This window comes from Triturus cristatus, chromosome 1_2 (genome assembly GCF_964204655.1).
Source record: "Triturus cristatus chromosome 1_2, aTriCri1.1, whole genome shotgun sequence".
Taxonomy (NCBI): domain Eukaryota; kingdom Metazoa; phylum Chordata; class Amphibia; order Caudata; family Salamandridae; genus Triturus; species Triturus cristatus.
In genome coordinates, this window is record NC_140580.1 from 1,147,525,554 (window position 1) to 1,147,546,895 (window position 21,342).

Genomic DNA, 21,342 nt, shown 5'->3' on the forward strand with positions numbered 1-21,342 from the left:
CACACGTGACTCGTGGCGGCTTGTCACATCTGGGTCACCTCATCAGCACTGTAACTAGTGACTTGTCAGGAAAGTGCGGTCTGAGCGCAGGTGCCCCAAGTGGCTGAGCACCTTTTCCACCATTGTTCTTTAATTACATCGGATGCGGCCTCGCGCATGGTAATAAAGCGCCTCTTTTGATGTCCTGCGCGCGAGGTAATTTATCCGCTGCCAGGTTTAGGAACGTGATCCGTTCCGTCGCACCCTGCGCTCCTCTGAAACCTCAAGAGGAATGTGCGGAGGGCCCGGCAAACCTTTCAGCTTTCGCGCCCTTGGGACGGCGCCCGGTACAATTAACCTTAGAGTGCCTAGAAGGGTGCGGTAATCTGATCACCGGAGGTGTAGACTTGCTCTCGAGACACCATGACGTTCTCAACGAGACCCTTTGCAGTGGCTGCTGAGTGACCCGCATGTCATGCTTGACACACTCCGCTGGAACTTAATTTTCAGAGGACTGCGCTTATATCTGAGATTTGGGCCCGCAAATATGTTAACAAAACTACAAGTCCCAGAATGCAACATTCTGTCAACTAAAACCCAGGAGTGACTGATTGCAGCTCAAATGACATGCCACCGTTTGGCGGAGTTGGTAAGTGCTTTTTTGGGGATGTGAAATAATATTAGCACAGGGCTCTGAAACCCTGATCCCAAACCTAGCGAACGCACCTGCTACGGTCTGCTCTTTCCTTCTTGGGACTTAGAGACTGTTGTAGGAACTGCGAGTACAAGGGCTTCTGAAACCCTCCATGGGGTAAGAGCTTTAAGTGGGATGAAAAAACTAGGGGGTCTCTCAAAGCGGCGTGGCTTAAAAACACATAAGCTGAAAATCTGTGCTTAGCATAGTGTGCCACCCGACTTGTATTTTGCTGTTTGTCATGGCATCCAGACATATGAATACTACAAGTAACATCATACCTACAACAAGTCAGGAATATTGGCTTTGTCAATGGTTGTTAGTTGCATAAGATAAATAAGCGGCAACTATGGCTTGTATATAAAGATTCTACTTAAAGCCCTGGTGACACCAGGGCAATGTTGCTGCTCCTGAGTTTCAAAAAGAGAAGGGAAATCCAGAGAGAAAATGACTCTTTTTTGAAGGATTTCCCTTCCCCTACCACGTTCACCTGACATGACGTCATGCCGTAACTTGTCCACTAGTGAGAAGTGAGCAGCGCACATCGATGTGCCTCACTGCAGTCCGGAAAAAAACGGACCACCTGTGCTAGGGCACAAAACGGAGCCCAATAGAGACCCTTTTTGAGGCTTCCTTTAAAAAACTGCCGGTGCTCAGCACCAGTGAGACCCAGCCCACTTAAAGCCCTGGGTAAGAGGCACTATAGAGAAGCAAATACTGCAAGGATAATTAGAAAACAAAGTCAGTAGATTTGATTTACGTGTTCAGACCCGTCTAAAACAACAAAAAGGCTGTTGCAATGAATAAAACAAGCATTGGCATAGCCAATAGTTCTTGCTTTTGGAACCTTATAAGTATTTAGTTATGCAGCACAATATCCTTGGTGCAACATCAACTGTTGCATGGCTAAATACTTATAAGGTCCCAAAGACAAGCCCTATTGGCTATGCCAATGCTTGTTTGTTTCTGGCCCACCCTCTCCCTTCAACTTGATCTCCACCACTTCCTGAACACAATGGGGAACTGTACTGTAGGTGAAAGCGGCGAGGGGCGGGTGGGAGTGTCAATGTGCAGCACAATGCAATAAATTAGAGCGAGGCACAGTTACATAACAATAATCAAAATCATGTTATTCTGCATTTTACTAAACAATAGATGTAATGCAGGTGCTGCTTACTTAGGCAGGGACTAGGGTATGCATGTTTGATTGTGTTTGGTACGTTATTGCTGCTGGTCATTGTATGCGTTGTGTATAATTAATGGCGGAGGTGAGTGCATATGTCAGTTTTTGTGCATAATTGTACGTGATTGTGAGCTCGTGTATGTTTGCTTTCTGTAATTTATATTTTGTAGATCTGTGCGACTGGTGTGTGGAAAGAATTGTATGTGCATATCGAGGCAGTGTATGTAAATGTGCAAACGTATCGTTGTGCGTTCCAAAGTAGAGTACGGTGCACTATTCTTCAGTGCAGGTGCTAAATAGTGCGCGCTCCTCCCAGGCAATGTATCGCAGGGAGGGTAGACTGGTCCCCACTCTGAGCAGGCACATTGTGCTGAGAGAGCACCACCCCTCCACCCTGCGCTCTGGATCCACACCTTGGGCATTGTGTTTTACTTCCCCCTACTTATGGGCAGCTAACTGAATGGTGTGTAAAGAGGATCATTTGTGCACACTGTGGCGCCACGGTGGGGGTGGGGGCGTTGTTATTGGCGCAGCATGAGCTCGCTCTGCGGTGTTGGCTGATTGAGGTTGTACCGGCAACTGTATGTGCATAATCTCAGGCTGCGACAGCTTTAAACACCATGGACAGTGGCCGGGCCGTCAGCAGTTGGAAGAAGGACCAGGCCCCGCTCCTCATCAAGAGGGGGCCGAGAGCGGGCGCTTGGGAGCAGGTCTCCGTACCACAGACTGAAGGCCACTATTAGAGATGGCACACCCCTCAAACCGGTCTCTGCTTCGATTCACTGGATGCACAGATTCCGGTTTATTTTTATTTATTTTTTTTAAAAAGTTTTATATAGCGCAAACAAGATCCCGATGATTAACATATACACGTCATTCACACCTTCCTCCGAGGAGCTGGCTGCGTGTGACACCCACAAAAGTGCAGAGTAACGAGGGGGCCGTGGGCAGAGTACAGCGCCCAGGACCCACACAGCACGTCTACTGAGTCGCCATGCGGACACAGAGCCACACACTGCAGCATGGCACCATGGAAGAAAGGGAGTTCCAGGGCAGGAGAGGGCGTTGAGCTGTTATGGGAGCAGACTTCAACGCGTGAGTGGTCACTCTTGTGGTGCAACAGTACACCCAGTTGTAGGCTGCATGCATGTCATATGGCACGAGGGCTGGGACATTGCACCTATGGTGGGAGAGGATGACACGCACGAGAGTAAGCAGCTCCTACGAGTTCTAATGTAAACTACAGGGAAATACAAAAGGACATTTCCAACTGGCAAATTAAATAATAAGAGGCTCTAGCGCGGGGCACTAAGGAACACAGGGATGTATGGAAGCTAGCCTAGGAAGCGTGGGACCCTCCAATATTTGAGGTCACTGGCCAGGAAGCTGGTGGCATGCTGCTGATCATGGTAAGCACCAAGCGATCTTCCCTATTCAGAATTGTTCTAAATATAGCAATTTAGTAAAAGATTTCCAAAGTAGAGCACCTGCGCGTTCAATCCCTCCATGCAGGATGCTGCTGGTTCAGAAGGGGTGTGGTCTCAGGGAGAGTGGATTTCTCTTTGCGCCCCACATGCACCTGCAGCGGCTCTAGACGAAGGGGTACAGCCTCGTACAGTCACAGGGCAGGAGCCGTTCTGTGAAACAGTAAGGCATCGGAGGGGACGGACACGTGCTCGTAGTCATTCACAGCGGGCTCAGGCGCGCACAGTGACGCCAAGGGTTCCGAGCCAGCCCAGGATGTGGGAGTAAGTCACCAGAAAACACCCAGCTCCGCTGTAACCAGGCGTAGTAGCATACCAGGGAGGCATTCGGCCTCTCTGGTGGGAACCCAATGATGAAGCATGTCACCAACCAGGTTGATGAGTGAGGGTTCTTTTAACTCACAAGAGTGACTCTATTTCCCTTTTTTTCCTTTTAAACTTACCATGCACTCTTCTGTTGTTTTTTGTCTAGATTACTGAGGGGATCAAGAGTGTCATTTTCCTCCCTTCCTCTCTTGTTGTTATATTGTATTTAGACCATTGGCCTTTAAACAACACAACATTTATGTCTAATACACAATATAAATACCTTCTAACACATTTTTTAAAAGAAGAGAGCAAATGCATATATAACAGTAAATTTGATCTAATAAGACCATAAAAAGCTACTCATGTAAAATATGTGTTCAAATAAAATTTGCAGATAGTCCCATAAAATACATCAACCCTCATAGATACTAAACCTCAAAAATCACTGCACTGGCTAACCTCATGAATCTTCCAATGACACTTGCAGGTCTAAAAAGCGCATGTCAGTTAATTATTCAGCAGCATGCCCACTGGTCATAATCCCACATTTCAGGATTATTGGGCGTAATCACGGTCTCTGCTGTTGTTTAATTTTTAAGCAGTCCAACAGAATATGCAACATATCACATTTAGTATTCAACCCACAAGAACAATTTCCTCCTGTACGAATCATTTTTGCTTTTACCATGTCACTTATCTTACAAGGGTTGAGTCCAATTGCTTACTCTCAACACTTAGTTTCTTAATAGCTGGTTTGGTAGGGTATTCACATACGGGTAACTCACTTTATTCCGCAATGAGTTTAACATAAAATGTACTGGATATTTTTTTCTCACTTAAGTATTGATAGTCTGTCGATGAACAGTTCTTTGCCTAGTGCTTTTAGCTCACTCTTGGAGATTCTTATGTGTAAGTTCTGTGGGAGCAAAATTACTTTCATATCTTTAAAAATGGCACCTAGTTTGGTCCTATCATTTTTGCCCATTTTAATTCACTTTGCACAATTTTGTTCTTGCGCCACTGAGAAAGTTTCTGTCCGTCCTCCCCACTCAATTTTTCCCAAAATCTTATTAAGGCTTTTGGAGCCAATATATTCCATGAAATCATGCCAGTTTCTAATCTTATTGCTTGGATCATGGCAGAACTGGGGAGTGACATTAAATGCTTCAAACACTTTTCCTCCTCATCATCCCACCTATTTTTACCACTAATGTATAACAATTCGGCTTCGTATTGCAACTGCAGGGGGATCATTGCTGCGTAAGCTTTTGGGGCTAATCTGTATGACATTTCTCCGAAGGCCTTATTGAATTGTTTTCAGCCCAATCACCGAGGCAATAGCCCTGGTCTCCAGTGCCTCTAGGTGAATTTTCCAACTCAAGGACGGCTCGAACCAGACTCCGAGATACTTATAATCGTTAACTAATTCAAGTCTCTCCGAGACTAGGTGCCACTTAAATGTACTTTTGGTCTTACTGAAGCGAAGCACCCCAGTTTTATCCTTATTTACCACTAATTTTTTCCACCTACAATCCTCAAATGTATTTAACTTCCTTTGCAGGCATATTTCTGTCTAGTCTAAAATCACAAGATTGTCTGCATACAGAAGGCATGCCACATGTTTACCCTTCATTTTAGGAATAAATCAGTTTGCAGCAGCTAAGGTCACAGGCAGATCGGCGACAAATAAGGAGATGAGTAAAAGGCCTAATAAACACCTCTGTCTCAACCCATTATTTACTTGTATTTTTTTCGTTGAAGTTCCTGCAGTGTTCTTAATGACCTGGGCCCAGGTAGTCGTATGTAACTCCTGAATTAGTCTTAAGAGGTCTTTTGCGATGTCAAATGTTTCCATCTACTCCCATAGGCGGTTTCTGTCTTCCAGATCAAAAGCTGCACGAAAGTCTACAAAGCAGCAAAATAAGCTACCCCTGTGCTCCACAGACTTGCATGAAATAGACCAAAATGAAAAACAGAGGTCAATTGTCGAGTGCAGTTCCTTAAAACCCCCCTGTTCTGGTGGTACTATACCATTAAGATCAGCCCATTCCTTTAACATTCCCAGGATTCTTTAACATTCCCAGGATATAGTGGAGTTTCCAGTTGTGTTTTTGTCCCCTACCAGCCTGTCAGAGAAGGTATAGTATTGCATCCACACCTGTCCGTCACAGGACACACAAGCAGAACTACACCAGGCACATGAGAAGTCTGGAATAAGTGCATTTTTGAGGAAGCCGTTTTCCCTAAACGGGGGGCACCCCTTCCCTTGGAGTGTTCCACTTGGAGAAGGGCTAGCGTGTTTTTGGTCAGTGTGTGTAAAATGTATATTGCTCCCGTTCACTGGGTAGCTTGTGATAGTGATCCGCAGCTGTTTGTCCCACGTGGCAAGGAAAAATGTAATTCCACTAAACCTTTTTTTTTTTTATAACAAATTTTATTGGATTTTAGCATAATATTCAGGCTGGAGCAGCCTGTCTAAAGAAATAAATCATACAGCAAATACTTTGAAACAATGGAAACACAAAAACGTGGGCCTTTTATTGGGGTGTGCTTGTGCTACAGACCGAAATGAGCCATCCCAACTCTCTCAGGTAATTTCACATTGCACCATGGTACCTGCAGTTTGATTTCCCCGTTGTTATTTCATTGCTCCAAAGGTCCAGAATGCAAAACACATGACTGCATGTGCTGCCCATGCATGGGGCAAGCACAGATATTTTGGAATAATATCTTGTTTAGGTCTCACCTAGGCAGCGCTTGCGCTCTCTTTTCAAGACATGTTGTACCTACTCTGTGGTCTTACAGCCCCTCCATCACTTCCTATTTGTTACTTCATGAGCCCTTCTAAAAGACTTTCTTCTATCTGATTATTTGTGTTCTTTGTCACTCCTTTTGGTATCTGGGTTTGATTTGATTGATTTGATTTGAACATTTATAAAGCGCTCAACTGCCCATGGGCGTCTAGGCGCTAGTAACCTGAAGTTCAGCACGGTTGCCAAAAGGAATGTATAGGCGAAGTTAGTTGATGAAGAGCCAGGTTTTTAATGCCTTCCTGAAGGCTAGCAGTGTTGGGCTGTTCTTTATGCCATATGGAAGCATGTTCCAAGTTTTAATAGTCCCTTCCAGGTAGAAGTTAGTTGATGAAGAGCCAGTTTTAATAGTCCCTTCCAGGTAACTTCTTCCACCCCAACTCGCTTTTTAGGTCGAGGGACCGTCTGGTCTGCCGAAGGCAGAACCGGAAGTCCGGAGATCTTATGTTTCTTATAGTGGCTATTTAGCCCGCCTCTCTTTTTGCCTCTCCTCCATTGGCTGGCTTCCTAAACCGAGGCCAGCCATTGGAGGAGAGAGCCGTCCCTCCAAATAGGCTCCATCTTTTTCAGATTCGGGGGCGTGTTCCGTGCTCTTTTTTCCACTTTTTAGCCACGCCCTTTTTTAGGCGTGTTTTTCTCTGCTCCAGCCAATGGCAAGAGGAGAGAAAAAGAAACACGCCCCCGAATCTGAAACCGCTGCTGCGTTTCTCCGAGGCATTTCTGCTTCGCCTCGGAGAAAGGCGGCGGTGTGGGTGTTTTGGTCTTACTCGTGACTCTGCAAGTTGTGTTTCTTTTCTGTAGGTATTGTCTGGAAACCAGAGTTCGACCCTCGGGGTCGCGTCCACGTCTTGTGATCCTGGGTAAATCACTTAATCCCCTCGTGCCAGAATGTGCAACGTAACCGGCGCGCATGTAAAGCGCTCCAATACCTTCACAATGTAAATGAGTATCCCCTGAGCGGAATGCTAAGTGGGCGCCATTGGTGCGGAGGGCGCAGGAGTCAGAGGAACAGATGCAAGGAGTCTCTGGGCTGTGGCCTCAACGTTCAGGTCCCTAAAAAGATTTGCCATCACCCACAAAGGGAATTGCACACCTTTGCCCATCAGAGCCGTAATGTATGCAGCTTGGCCCGCCCCTACTGCCCGAGCCCGATAATCACTGCCCCGGCAGCATCTGTGTTTGCTCCTGTGGAAACCCTGGTTCCCTGGACTCGTGTTTCATTAACGCACTAAGCACTGGTGACAAAACCGTGACTCGTCTCTCATTTCTAAGGCACAATAGACAAGATCGGGGCTTCTTAGCTGCGGACATTGCAACTTTTAATCTCCCCGTGCCCGAATGTGTAATGTAAATATTGTGTGCTTTTTTCCTCCTGCTGTCCCCTTCGCTGTCCCCGTGATTCTGTGCCTTTTTTTTTCTCTTTCTGTCCCCTTCGTTTCCCCCAGTTACCCTTTCCCCGGCCTGCAGACTTTCAGTAGCTGCCCCGTTGTCTACCCCATGGGGATGTCGTTCATTTGTTCACCTCTCGTGTGCGCTGCGAGGGCGCCCCTCCACAAAACGCTTGAAGTTGTGGGGTACTGGATGCCATTATACCCATCTGATAAAAAAATAATGAGCAATACCAATAGCTCTACCTATAATATTGCCGAGACCATTGCATTGTAAATGCTTGTTTAAACCTGGGTGTTTGTAGAAATTTGCAGTGAGCAGATCTTAGGTTTCTCGGAGGTAGATACCACTTCAAATGATTCTTCAGGTAGTCAAGACCAGATCCATGCAGTGCCTTAAACGCTAGGCATTGGGATTTGAATTTGATCCTCTTGTCCACTGGGAGCCAGTGCAAGGTTCTCAATTTGTGAGAGACTGGCTGAAATTTCAGGATATCCAGCAGCAATCTAGCTGCTGCATTTTGAAGTCGCTACAATTTTTGAAGAAGTTGCCCTTGGATACCTACTTACAGTGCATTACTGTAGTCCAATCTGGACAAGGCGAATGCTGTCACCAGAAGTTTTAATGTGTCCGAAGGACTGAAGGGGCAAACTTTCCTGATCATCTTTAAAATAAAGAAGATTGATGAGGTGAGGGCACTAATCTGGTTTTTAAAGGTAAGCTTATCAAAGATAAAACCTAGATTGTTTGCCTTGTGCACAGGGACTGGAAGGTCTCCCATGCTGGATGGCCACCATTTAGGTGACCAAAAAGAGGTATCTTGCTCCCTTCCATGGAGCGCTGTCCTATTACTAATAGGCTTTGACTTTTGGCCATTTGTATTTGTTTCGGTGCACTATGTTGTTCATTGGTTTCTGCCAGTAACACGAGCGCACATATTTTCAGTTGTTCCGTGCCTGTTTATCATCACATTCACTGTGACAAATGTCACTCCGAGCTCCATTCTGATTTATCATCACATTTGACAATTGTTTTTACATTCTGGGATTGTCATTTTGTTTTTTTCTTTCTTTCAAGTATAGAGTTTTATTTTTAAAATGTTGGCATGTGATGTAAAGATCCTTGGCTCATTTTGATCTTCATAACGCTCATTTCGATATAGTGCTTGCCTTCTGTTTTGCCCTTTTCACAGGACTGTAGACAAAGGGTGAATGGTTGTTTGAATGCCCAATGTTGTTGTGATGCTCAAGACGCTTGAGGGCTAATAGGTTATGCGATTTGAAAAAGGATCCATCTCACTCTTCTGTGCCTCTGCCATATTGTAGCGACCTGTAAAGTGTTCATCTACCGCCAAAGTTATCTTAGCGCTTCGATGACCTTTGGTTTGATTGGGTATGCCAGCAATAGACACATGTACGTATTTCTGTTTCTTACAAAACCGCAGACCCTACTAGTCGCCAGTTTTGTTTTTGCTCCTACATTTTAACTAACCTAATTCTGTACCAGGATATTTTGAATTTTGAAGCGCATGTTTGATCCGACTATATTGGTTATGTGATATCAGGCTGGCAAATGCTATGTGTAAATTGCTTGTTACCCCATTTGCTTTACATTTGCAGTCTGGTACTTGTTGTCTGGTGTTGTTTATTCACCCCCGCCAATGTGGCAGTTATTTAATACCCCTCCGTGTTGCTTAGTCCCTCCCCAACCACTTTCGCTGGTTTTAGAAATATTGCACAGCAGAGCAGACTGTTGGGCTACATGGCTTAAAGGAAAGTGCTACGATGCATTTTTGTTTTTCAATTTACACTTAAAGCCATGTTGCACAACAGCCCGCGCAGCTGTACACCTGTTTTTATCAAAATTATGTGTGTTGGTTATTTTTTAAATTGATTTATATAGCAAGCATATGGCGTCCACCTTTTGAGGGACATTTTCTTTTAATCCCTTCTTTTATGTGGCCTGTAGTTAAAATTAAAAAGAAAATTGTACCAGCTTGCCAAGGCAAGATCTTTTGTCATTTCCAGTGCTTATTCTGTCTTCAACGTAGCTTCTGATAAGTGATGTTAGTTTAACAGCTGGAGCAGGTCTTTCAGTGTATTCATTCATGTGATTAAAGATCAGTTTACTACAAAGACAACCACTGCAGTTTGTGTTCGAAACGGAGTGTCCCCAGGATGCATCTAGAGCACGAGTGCAGCTTACAGATCTGAGTAGTGGTTTAAAAACCGTAGCAGGGCCCCGAGAAGAATAAATGCATGTCATGCATTACCTATAAAAGGGGCCATCCGATGAAACCCCTAGCTGATGTCATCACCCACAGCAGCGTTCCGGAACGCTAGTTGCTGGTGATTGCTAGAGACCCAGGACAGGTGGAAAGATCTGTTTTCTCTATGCTGGATGGCTGCTTTGATACAGGCTTTCAAAAAGTACACACAAATTGTTAAACAATAAAGTGATTGGTAACAATTGTTTGCAAAAAGTCTTAATATTTTTTGTTTGTATTCTGTGGCCAGGCCTTATGGGAGGCCGAAACGTCACGTCTTGTTGCCCAGTTTGAGAAGACTATGAAAGATGAGAGCATTGATGAAGAGGAGTTGCTTTTTGTGGAGGAAGATGGGGAGACAAAGCTACCGGAGTTTGTGGGCCCAGAGTTTGAGAACAACCTGCGCGTACCTCTTCTGGAGGTTCTCAAGTATCCATACCTGCTGCTCGATGAACGGCTCAGTAAGTATCTCTCTCTAGACAATGATGAGCTGCACTCTTTTTTTTTTTTTTAGGTCGCAGTGTACCAGACAGTGCATCTAATTTTGCTTAAGACCTCTTGTGGACATTCTGAAAGTTGACCTAGGAATACATTCTGCCCTTTGCTTTCCATTGGCTTTGTAGTTTGTTACTCACATTTTCTGGCTTTATATTTGCTAGCTTTATTTCCTTTAGTCTGTCCAACTCGAGTTCGACCCTTCTGTTGCCCAAACCTTGTTTACTGTGTTCTTCAACAAGCTTGCATTCTGTAGGCAGGCCTTTAAGTCTTGTCCTTATCTTGTCACAGTTGCTGTGCATTCAAATACAAAGGTCAGATGTCAAGCTGTGTCTTCCAGGGAGTTTGGTGTTTCTTTTCTCCGACTTCAAAGTGAGAGGATTTATGTGACATGCTTGCTGGTGGGGGTCTACACCAATTCACTCTACTCTATGCCAGTGCTCTCTACCATGCCCCACTGCACTCTTCACCACTCTATGCCACTTCACTCTGCCCCAATGCACACTACACCACTACTCTACACCACTCCACTCTACCCTGCACCACTCCACTCTACGCCACTTCACTCTTGTCTGAAACAATCTACTCTTCTTCACTCCACGCCACTTCACTTTACTCCACTCTGTGCCACTGCAGTCAACGCTGCCCCACTGTACTCTATGCCACTCAACGCCACTGCACCACTCCACTCTGAAACAACCTACTCTATGCCTCTGCAGCACTCTAAACCACTGCACTCTACTCCAATTTACTCAACACCACTTTTCTCAAAATCAACGCACCCTACACCATCGTATCTATGCCAGCTACTTTGCACCACTGCACTTTACGCCACCATGTTCTACAACATTCTACTCTATGCCACTGGACTCTACGTCACTCTAAACCATTGGGTTCTACGTCATTGCACTCTGACCCTCTATTCTGCTGTGCTCCACTGTACTGCCACTGCTCTCTGCGCCACTGCTCTCTGCGCCACTTCACTCTAGAGGACACACTGCTCTGCATGATAGCACTGTACACGCTTCACTCTATGCCACTGCACTGTATACCACTCTACTCCACTGTACGCTAATGCACTATGCCACTCGGTTTCACTCTATCCCACTGCGCCACTCTACCCCAATGTACTCCACACTCTACTCTACCATTCTGCCCTGCACCACTCCACTCTGCCATACTCCACTCTGCCATACTCCACTCTGCCATACTCCACTCTGCCATACTCCACTCTGCCATACTCCACTCTGCCATACTCCACTCTGCCATACTCCACTCTGCCATACTCCACTCTGCCATACTCCACTCTGCCATACTCCACTCTGCCATACTCCACTCTGCCATACTCCACTCTGCCATACTCCACTCTGCCATACTCCACTCTGCCATACTCCACTCTGCCATACTCCACTCTGCCATACTCCACTCTGCCATACTCCACTCTGCCATACTCCACTCTGCCATACTCCACTCTGCCATACTCCACTCTGCCATACTCCACTCTGCCATACTCCACTCTGCCATACTCCACTCTGCCATACTCCACTCTGCCATACTCCACTCTGCCATACTCCACTCTGCCATACTCCACTCTGCCATACTCCACTCTGCCATACTCCACTCTGCCATACTCCACTCTGCCATACTCCACTCTGCCATACTCCACTCTGCCATACTCCACTCTGCCATACTCCACTCTGCCATACTCCACTCTGCCATACTCCACTCTGCCATACTCCACTCTGCCATACTCCACTCTGCCATACTCCACTCTGCCATACTCCACTCTGCCATACTCCACTCTGCCATACTCCACTCTGCCATACTCCACTCTGCCATACTCCACTCTGCCATACTCCACTCTGCCATACTCCACTCTGCCATACTCCACTCTGCCATACTCCACTCTGCCATACTCCACTCTGCCATACTCCACTCTGCCATACTCCACTCTGCCATACTCCACTCTGCCATACTCCACTCTGCCATACTCCACTCTGCCATACTCCACTCTGCCATACTCCACTCTGCCATACTCCACTCTGCCATACTCCACTCTGCCATACTCCACTCTGCCATACTCCACTCTGCCATACTCCACTCTGCCATACTCCACTCTGCCATACTCCACTCTGCCATACTCCACTCTGCCATACTCCACTCTGCCATACTCCACTCTGCCATACTCCACTCTGCCATACTCCACTCTGCCATACTCCACTCTGCCATACTCCACTCTGCCATACTCCACTCTGCCATACTCCACTCTGCCATACTCCACTCTGCCATACTCCACTCTGCCATACTCCACTCTGCCATACTCCACTCTGCCATACTCCACTCTGCCATACTCCACTCTGCCATACTCCACTCTGCCATACTCCACTCTGCCATACTCCACTCTGCCATACTCCACTCTGCCATACTCCACTCTGCCATACTCCACTCTGCCATACTCCACTCTGCCATACTCCACTCTGCCATACTCCACTCTGCCATACTCCACTCTGCCATACTCCACTCTGCCATACTCCACTCTGCCATACTCCACTCTGCCATACTCCACTCTGCCATACTCCACTCTGCCATACTCCACTCTGCCATACTCCACTCTGCCATACTCCACTCCGCCCTGCACCACTCCGCTCTGCCCTGCACTTTACTCAACGTCACTTTACCTTGCAACACTGTTCTCTCCGTCACTGAAATCTACGCCACTCTACTCTGCATATCTTCATTCTGCTCCACTGTACTCTATGCCAATCCACTCTAAGCCACTTGAACCTACTCTGCATCAATGCACTCGGTGCCAATACACTCTAAATCACTCTAATTTACTCTGCACCACTGCACTCTGACACTCTAGATCATTACACTCTCCGCCACTTCACTCTACTGTGAAACAATTTACTCTATGCCACTGCAGTCTACGCCACTCCACACCCCTAAATTTAATACCACTGCACTCTAGGCCTATGCTCTCTACACCACTTACTCAAAACCAATACGCTCTACGCCACTGCACTCTGTACCAATCTACACTGCACTCTACACCATTGCACTCTGCACCACTCTACTCTGCACCACTCTACTGCACTCTACAATACTTTACTGCACTACACTCTATGCCACTTAAATCTGCGCCACTCTACTCTGCACCACTTTACTGTTCTCTGCGCCAATTCACTCCTTGCTGCTGTAATCTACTGTACACCACTGTACCCGATGGCACTGCACTGTACACTACTCTATGCCACTTCACTCTCCACAGCACTCCACTCTGCAACACCGCACTCTGCGACTCTAATCTACTCTGCACCACTGCACACTAACCTGCACCACTGCACACTAACCTGCACCACTCCATTCTACACCACTTCACTCTATGCCATGCTGCGCCACTCCATGCCACTGCAATCGATGCTGTGCCACTTTACGCCTCTGCACTCTACCCTGCACCAATGCTCTACTCTTTATAATAATCCACTCTATGCCACTACACTTTACTCCAATGCAGTTTACGCTATTCCACTGTACTCTAAACGACTACACTTCACGCCAATGGCCTCTACACCACTTTACTCCAAATCAGTGCACCATACGCCACTGCACCTTTTCCAACTACTTTGTACCTCTGCACTTTATGCCACTATATTCTGCAACATTCTACTCTCTGCCACTGCACATCACTCTACACCACTGTGATCTACATCACTGCTCTTTGCACCACTCTACTGTGCCCCTCTCTATGACTCTGCAGATCCTGCACTCTGACACTCTACTCTGCAGGACTGTATTCTGCCACTGCACCCTACTTGGCACCACTCAGCTCCATGGCACTTCACTCTATGCCACGTTACTCCACCCTGTGCCACTCTACGCCAGTGCACTCTACTCTGCACCACTCTACTCTACGTACGCTACTACACCCAATTTACTCAAAACCAATGCACTCTATGCCAATCTGCTCTGCACCACTGTACTTTACACCATTTCACTCCGCACTGTACTCCACTCTACGACACTCCTTTACATGATACTCCCCTATGTGATGCTCTACCCCACTAAACTCTGTTCCACTGACACTTTACTCCACTCTATGCCACTCCACAGCACTCTACTCCACTCTATGCATTTCGAAGACACTACTCCACTCATCTCTACGCAACTCACTTCACTCTGCCACTCTACTCCACTCTGTTCTGACACACTACTCTGCTCCACGCCAATGTACTCCACTGTACGCCACTCTACTCTACAACACTCTACTCCCTCCACAACACTGTACACTACTCCATGACACTCCACACCACTCAACTTTACTGTACACCCCTCCATGCCACTCTACGCCTCTCTGTAAGGCTCCATTCTACTTTGACACTCCACTCTACACCACTCTTCTTTACCCAATTAACTTTTAGCCATGCTGAACAGCAGCTGCTCTGCTAAAACATATTGGCAAAGCCAATAGCTCTAACGCAGGCAAGACCAATTGACCTATCTGATAAGGAAACTTAAGAAGGTAATGCCTTACATTCCAAATGATCTCAGGAAAACAGTTGTAACAACTTTGGTGCTGTCAACATTAGATTATTGTAATGGCCTATATATATACCTTGGGCTACAGACACAACATCTGAAAAAACTTCAGATGGTACAGAATGCTGCAGCCAGACTTTTACTAAACATACCTAAGTACCAATCAATCAAAGAGGAGATCCAGAAGCTCCATTTGTTGCCTGTGGTGCCATGTATTATGTTTAAGGTACTCTGCCTTGCCTATAAAGCAGTGAATAAGATAGGACCGGTACCATTGAAAAACCTCTTCTCATGGTACCACCCAGGGAGACAGTTAAGATCTACCAATGCCAGATTAATGTTGGTACCAAGTCTCCGAACTGCGAGTGCGGGAGGCCGTAGTATTGGCTACTGCACGGCCAAGTTATGGAATACACTCCCTGCACACATGAGAGAGGCCAACTCTCTCCTCTCCTTCAGAAAATTATTAAAAACGTGATTATTTCTAAACTAATCCCCACCCAACCTTCTCAGGGTTTACGTTCCAGTTCAGCGCCAAGACACCCCAGGGTATTTGTGTGCTTTAGAGATCTCACTAACATTAACAATGCTTGTTATTATAGGGTTGGGAATGCTGCACCGAGGTGTGTGGAGTACTGACCGCTCCTGGTTTTGGATATCTGGCTTCTAAGGCACGGAGTTCAGAATGCGTTCCCCACATTCACAGGCAGCGTTGTCCCAGTGGTATCTGGGTTAGTCAGATGCAATTGCTTGTTGCACGGGTAGCGCAAGGATTTCGAATGTGGAATGTTGGTTGATGACAGTTGGGTTAGTGCTGGCTGTGGGCAAACAGTTACTGCTTGTTCTCCTGAATGAACCAGAAGTAATCCTTCACAACTGGTGTAATTTACCACAAGTTGTCTCTGTTTGGCTTGCAAATTTACGGTGATGAGCACACCTGTTTGCATGACGGTTACCGATTGTGACTTAATCCTATAGTGCCATACTTTGGGTGCGTCATACCTCATGGTGTTCCACGGTGACACGCACACCATTTTATTGAGATAATTCTTGTACTTGTAATTATGGATTCTTCGGTGACACGCACACCATTTTATTGAGATAATTCTTGTACTTGTAATTATGGATTCTTCACTCGTGGGTGCAAATTATGGTGATGCGCACACCTGATTATCAGTAAGTGAGTTACCACTGTTGTTTTTAAATCATTTGGCGTGTTTTACAATTGTGAACTACATTGTACTATATGGTGATACGCACACCAAATTTATTGAGGCTCCCTCTTACCTGTTGTTCAGGATTCTAACTATACAGTCTCACTCTGGGTGTTTCCTTGCACTTGTGTTCCAGGATTTCTTACTTTAAGTTTTCACTGTGTTTGTGGGATCTACTCCACAATTTATTAATTTGCCGTGTATCTGAGATTTAGTTAACTGTGATTCACACACTGGATTTGTTTTAGTTCTGGTTGGCAAAGTATTTCTATTGTATTGTATTTACATTGTTAATTACGTTTTAACTCTGTCAGCCATGTGTGCACACACATTTTCTCTCACTCCACCATTACCTTTTCTGATGTTTCCAGTGGAGCCACAAATGAAGTAGCCATAATGGAAGGATTATTTTATGTGTAATATTTCAGCTATTGAAAAAGGTGATTATGAGGAATTTTCTGCATCAAAAAAACAATTCTCTTACATAGTCTAGGTCCGAAGGGTTTATGAATGTATGATCAAATGGAGAAGAAAATCAGAATTGAATTGGAAGGAGAGGTTTTCTTGAACATATCAAATACATTTTTATGGAGGAAGTAAGGGAAAACGGACCATATAGAGGTGTATGTAGCTGAGCTGAAGAAATTGCTGCATCTCGCAAACTTGGTTCTTTACACAATGAATTAATTGGCACCAGAAAGAAATACATACTGACTATTCCAATATACAGGGTACCTTACGAGTGAGTGGGGACTCACTGCTTAAAGACGTTGTAGCCATTGTAAAGCAAAATGAACTTTCTTAAACGTGTGCGAAGGCAGCCACATTGTCCTCTACCAAAGATAAAACGTCAGCATGTAAAGTTTCATATCCCAGAATGGTCAAAAGTAGTGATACTAGAACTGTTAACGATAATAATATAAAAGGTAGCTTCAAAGGGAAATCTGACATGGGGAAACACCTTAGTTGTTTTAGGGGTGGCAGCAGAGATCATTTTGACAGAGATAAGACTTTTCCAGCACCTTGGGCCAAATGCCCTTACTGTGGAGTGATTGGGCATTTTGCAAAAGTGTGCAGGAAGAAAAACAAAGTTATGGAACAAACTAAAATATGTTGCTAATAGTCTGTTTCTAAACAGACTATTTAAAGGGAGTTGAGTGAAGCTGAAGGGGTGCTCTGTGTTGACAGTCCCAGTTTGAATTGGTAGTGGGGTCAAAGGTCAGACCTGTGTGTGATTTGAGGATTGGTTGGTGGGGTTGACATCTCCATTGTTACGGATTCTGGGTCACTATGTCCAATTGTGACTAAATCTGTATGGAATGATAAGTTTATTGAAGTGCTGGGAAGTAATTTGGTGGCTACAGACATTCATCCTGTCACTTTAATGGTGAGGAAATTCTCATGATGGGGTGCAAATTTTAGATTTTTGAGTTCAAGGGAAGGAAGGTGATTGGTAAACTATATGTAGCATAATTGGGACCTTCAGTATTGGGTTGGATTGGATCAAAGGGCATTCGGTATCATGATGGACTCCAATAGCGGAGAAAAAGGTAGTTGTTGAGTAAATCAGAATTTGAGGCGATGTAGAGGTTGAGGACTTTTGATATTTTTGTTGTTGTTGTGGGGAAGCTTAAAAGATTTGTACACAAGATTGTTCTTAAGAGGGGAGCTACGTCAATTTGTTTAAAAATTAGGAGTATTCCCTTAAGTGTTAGGGTGGAGGTGACCAAGGAAGTGGATGAGTTGGAGAGGAAGGAGATCATTAAACATGTGCAATGTCCTGAGTGGCTTTCACCTTTGGTTGTGGCCAGAAAGGCAAATGTAGCAATAAGGTTATGCATTGATTTGTGTGATCTTAACAAGACTATTGTGGTGGACAAATTCTCTCTTCCTAGGATTAATGAGTTATTGGCCAGAACTAAGGGTGTACAAGTGGTTTTCCACGATTGCGTTGTCTTCCGCTTACCACCAGATATCTCTTCATAGGACTTGCAAAAACCTCACTGCATTTTTTATACCGTTTGGTTGAAATAGATTTGTCCACATGCCGTTTGGATTGGTGTCTGCAGCGGCTATCTTCCAAAGGTTAATACATGGGTTGTTTAAAAGGGTAGAAGGAGTTATGTATTTTCAGGATGACATCTTGGTTGAGAGGGAAAGTAAAAAAAGAACATGATGGTATCTTCCAGAAAGTCATGGAAATATTAAGGAAGAATTGTTTGACAGTAAAGTTGCGGAAATGTAAGACTAGGAGGAAATAATTTACCTACCTGGGTCTTAAAGTCAGTGAATTTGGAATATTACTTAGGAAGGAGATTATTGAATCCATCTGAGATTCTCTTATACCTACATGTAAAGAAGTTGTAATTTCATTTTCAGGATTGTCAGGGTATTATTCCAAATTTGTGGGGAATTTTGAAGAGAGAACCTTGAATCTGAGACAATTCTTAAAGGGACGTAATGTTTCATGGGGAATGAGGGCTTGCAAAATGATTTCCAGAGCATAAAAATGTATGTTCGAGGCATATGAGCTGCAGATTGTACACTTAGCATAGATCGCCATCTGGTGTTGGGCCCGGATGTTTGCAGTTTGTTTTTCTTCTTGGACAGTCTTTGGAAGTCACGAGTTTAGTGACTCCTCCTTCGGTCCGTACTGCGCATGGGCTTCGGCTCCATCCTCCAGATTTTTTTTTTCCGCCATCGGGCTCGGATGTGATACTTCGTGCTCCGGCTTCGAACTTCTACGGTTCCAGCCTCGACGGAAAATCCTTGTTTCTTCGAGTTTCTTCATCATCATCTTCATCTCTCGAAGCGGCACTTTTCTCCATCCCGTACATCGGCACCGGCCTTCGGGCCCTCCTCGACTCCGGTCCCGGCCGATGGAAAGGACTCCGTTCAAAAAGTGCCCAAAATGTGGGTCTAAATTTCCCCACACCGACCTCCATCAGGTGTGTAATCTTTGCCTCTCTCCAGAACACGAGGCCAGAGACTGCCCCGCCTGTAAGTCTTTTCGATCGAAGAAAACCATCCGGGATCGAAAAGCTCGACGCACCATGGCGCACTCATCGTCTGCAGCTCCACCGGACATCTTCGGAGACGGCGCCGAAGCTTCGGGGCAAACACACACCGAGCAGGAAGAAGACGTAGTCAGCGCTTCCGAGGCCGACGACTCCGACGTGGAGGACATCACACCGGCGCAGCGGGCCGTGAGTACTGTGCCCCCTCCCACCCCCGCGCCCAAAACCAAAGAGACTCAGGTTACTCCCTCGCCTGCCGGCCTGGGCAAAACCAAGACCAAAGCTTCGATCACCCCACCTTCGGGCCCGGTGTCGAAGCCTCCAAAGTCTCACGGCAGCTCGGGATCGAGCCAGCCGACGCCCGGTGCCGAAAAACAGCATCCGGCACCGAAGAAAGCAATATCCAGCTCGACTCCGAAGCCACCGGTGCCGAAGCCTGGACTCTCGGTGCCGACCAAACACAAACACAAATCTGTCGGCACCGACGCTCCGGCGCCGAAAACTCCTTCGACGCCGAAAAAACCGGAGGCCCCAAAAAAGCATGGCGCACACAAACCATCGAAGTCCTCGGTTCCGAAATCACCGGTGCCGACGGACGATTCGGCGCCATTGGCTCTGTTTACACCAGACCCTTTACAAAAGACTCTGTCCAAAGATCCAAAGACTGGGCTATTGACTTTAATTATCAAGAAAAGACGCCTTGATACTCCGGCTCCTCCTCCACCACCCAAACGGAAGGACTCTGCTACTTCTCCCCTCAGAGTGCCCTCCCCACTACCACCTCCCCTACCTCCTCCACCCCCTCCCCCCCCTCCCCCTCCCAGGTCTCCGCCACCTTTACCTCACTACTCTCCGTCCCCAGATCCGGATGACGGGGACCCGGACAATTATCCGGCGGACGCCCCAATGGATCCCACTCCACCAGGGACCCCAGACCCGTGGGAGGATTACAATAACCCTGATGTACCCGATATTCCTCAGGACGACCTATACCCATCCAGGCCGTCTCCTCCAGAGGACTCCTTAGGGTTCCATCATTTAGTGCAGAGAGCAGCACACTACCATGGGGTGGACATGCACACTGAACCAGTGGAAGACGACTTCTTACTGGATACATTCGACATACAGGACAAATCCACCTCTATCTTACCCATGCTTAAGGGTGTCACCAAGCATGCCGCAGAGGTGTTCAAAGACCCTGTCAGGGCCAGGGTACTAAACCCTAGAATAGAGAAAAAGTATAAGGCGGCACCCACAGACCCTGCATACATTAAGGGCCCTGCTCCCTTAGATTCCCTAGTTGTCTCTACAGCTAGAAAGCGGGCTAACTCCCAGTCCTCAGGAGAAGCCCCACCGCCAGACAAGGAATCCAAACTCCTAGACGCGTCTGGCAAGCGCACCGCCTCTCAAGCTGCAAACATGTGGCGCATTGCAAACACACAAGCGCTACTTGCGCGCTATGACAGAGCACACTACGACGAACTTGAGGCTCTTATGCAGCACCTCCCCGAGAAACACAAGCGTAGGGCTCATGAGCTAATACAGGAGGGTAAACTCATTACAAACACCTGCATTAAATGTGCCCTCGATGCAGCCGACACTGCTTCTAGAGCCATAAATACCAGTGTCCTGCTTCGTCGCCATGCCTGGCTCAGGATCTCAGGGTTTAAGCCTGAAGTCCAGGCGTCCCTACTCAATCACCCCTTTGACCAACAAACTCTCTTTGGGCCCAAGGTAGACGAAGCGTTGGAAAAGATGAAAAAGGACACAGACACAGCAAAGTCTATGGGGGCACTCCAAACACAAGCCTCTAAACGTTCCTTTCGACGCTCCTCCTTTCGTGGCACAGGCAGAGGCTTCTCCACCGATAGCACCTCTACCTCCTACAAATCCCCTCCTCAAAATACCTTTTCGAAGGGCAACCAAAGAGGTGGTTACAGAGGCAACAACAATAAGGGCAGGG

General features: G+C 46.3%; 1 protein-coding gene across 2 annotated transcripts in view; it reads left to right on the forward strand.

Moving 5' to 3' along the window:
* SETX (senataxin) overlaps positions 1-21,342 on the forward strand; it is a 674,415-nt gene that overhangs the window by 102,699 nt on the left and 550,374 nt on the right. For both annotated transcript variants that reach the window (XM_085613922.1, XM_085613923.1), the window contains exon 3: positions 10,365-10,575. In XM_085613922.1, the coding sequence (XP_085470048.1) occupies positions 10,365-10,575 (211 nt within the window). The remainder of the gene's footprint in view (positions 1-10,364; positions 10,576-21,342) is intronic.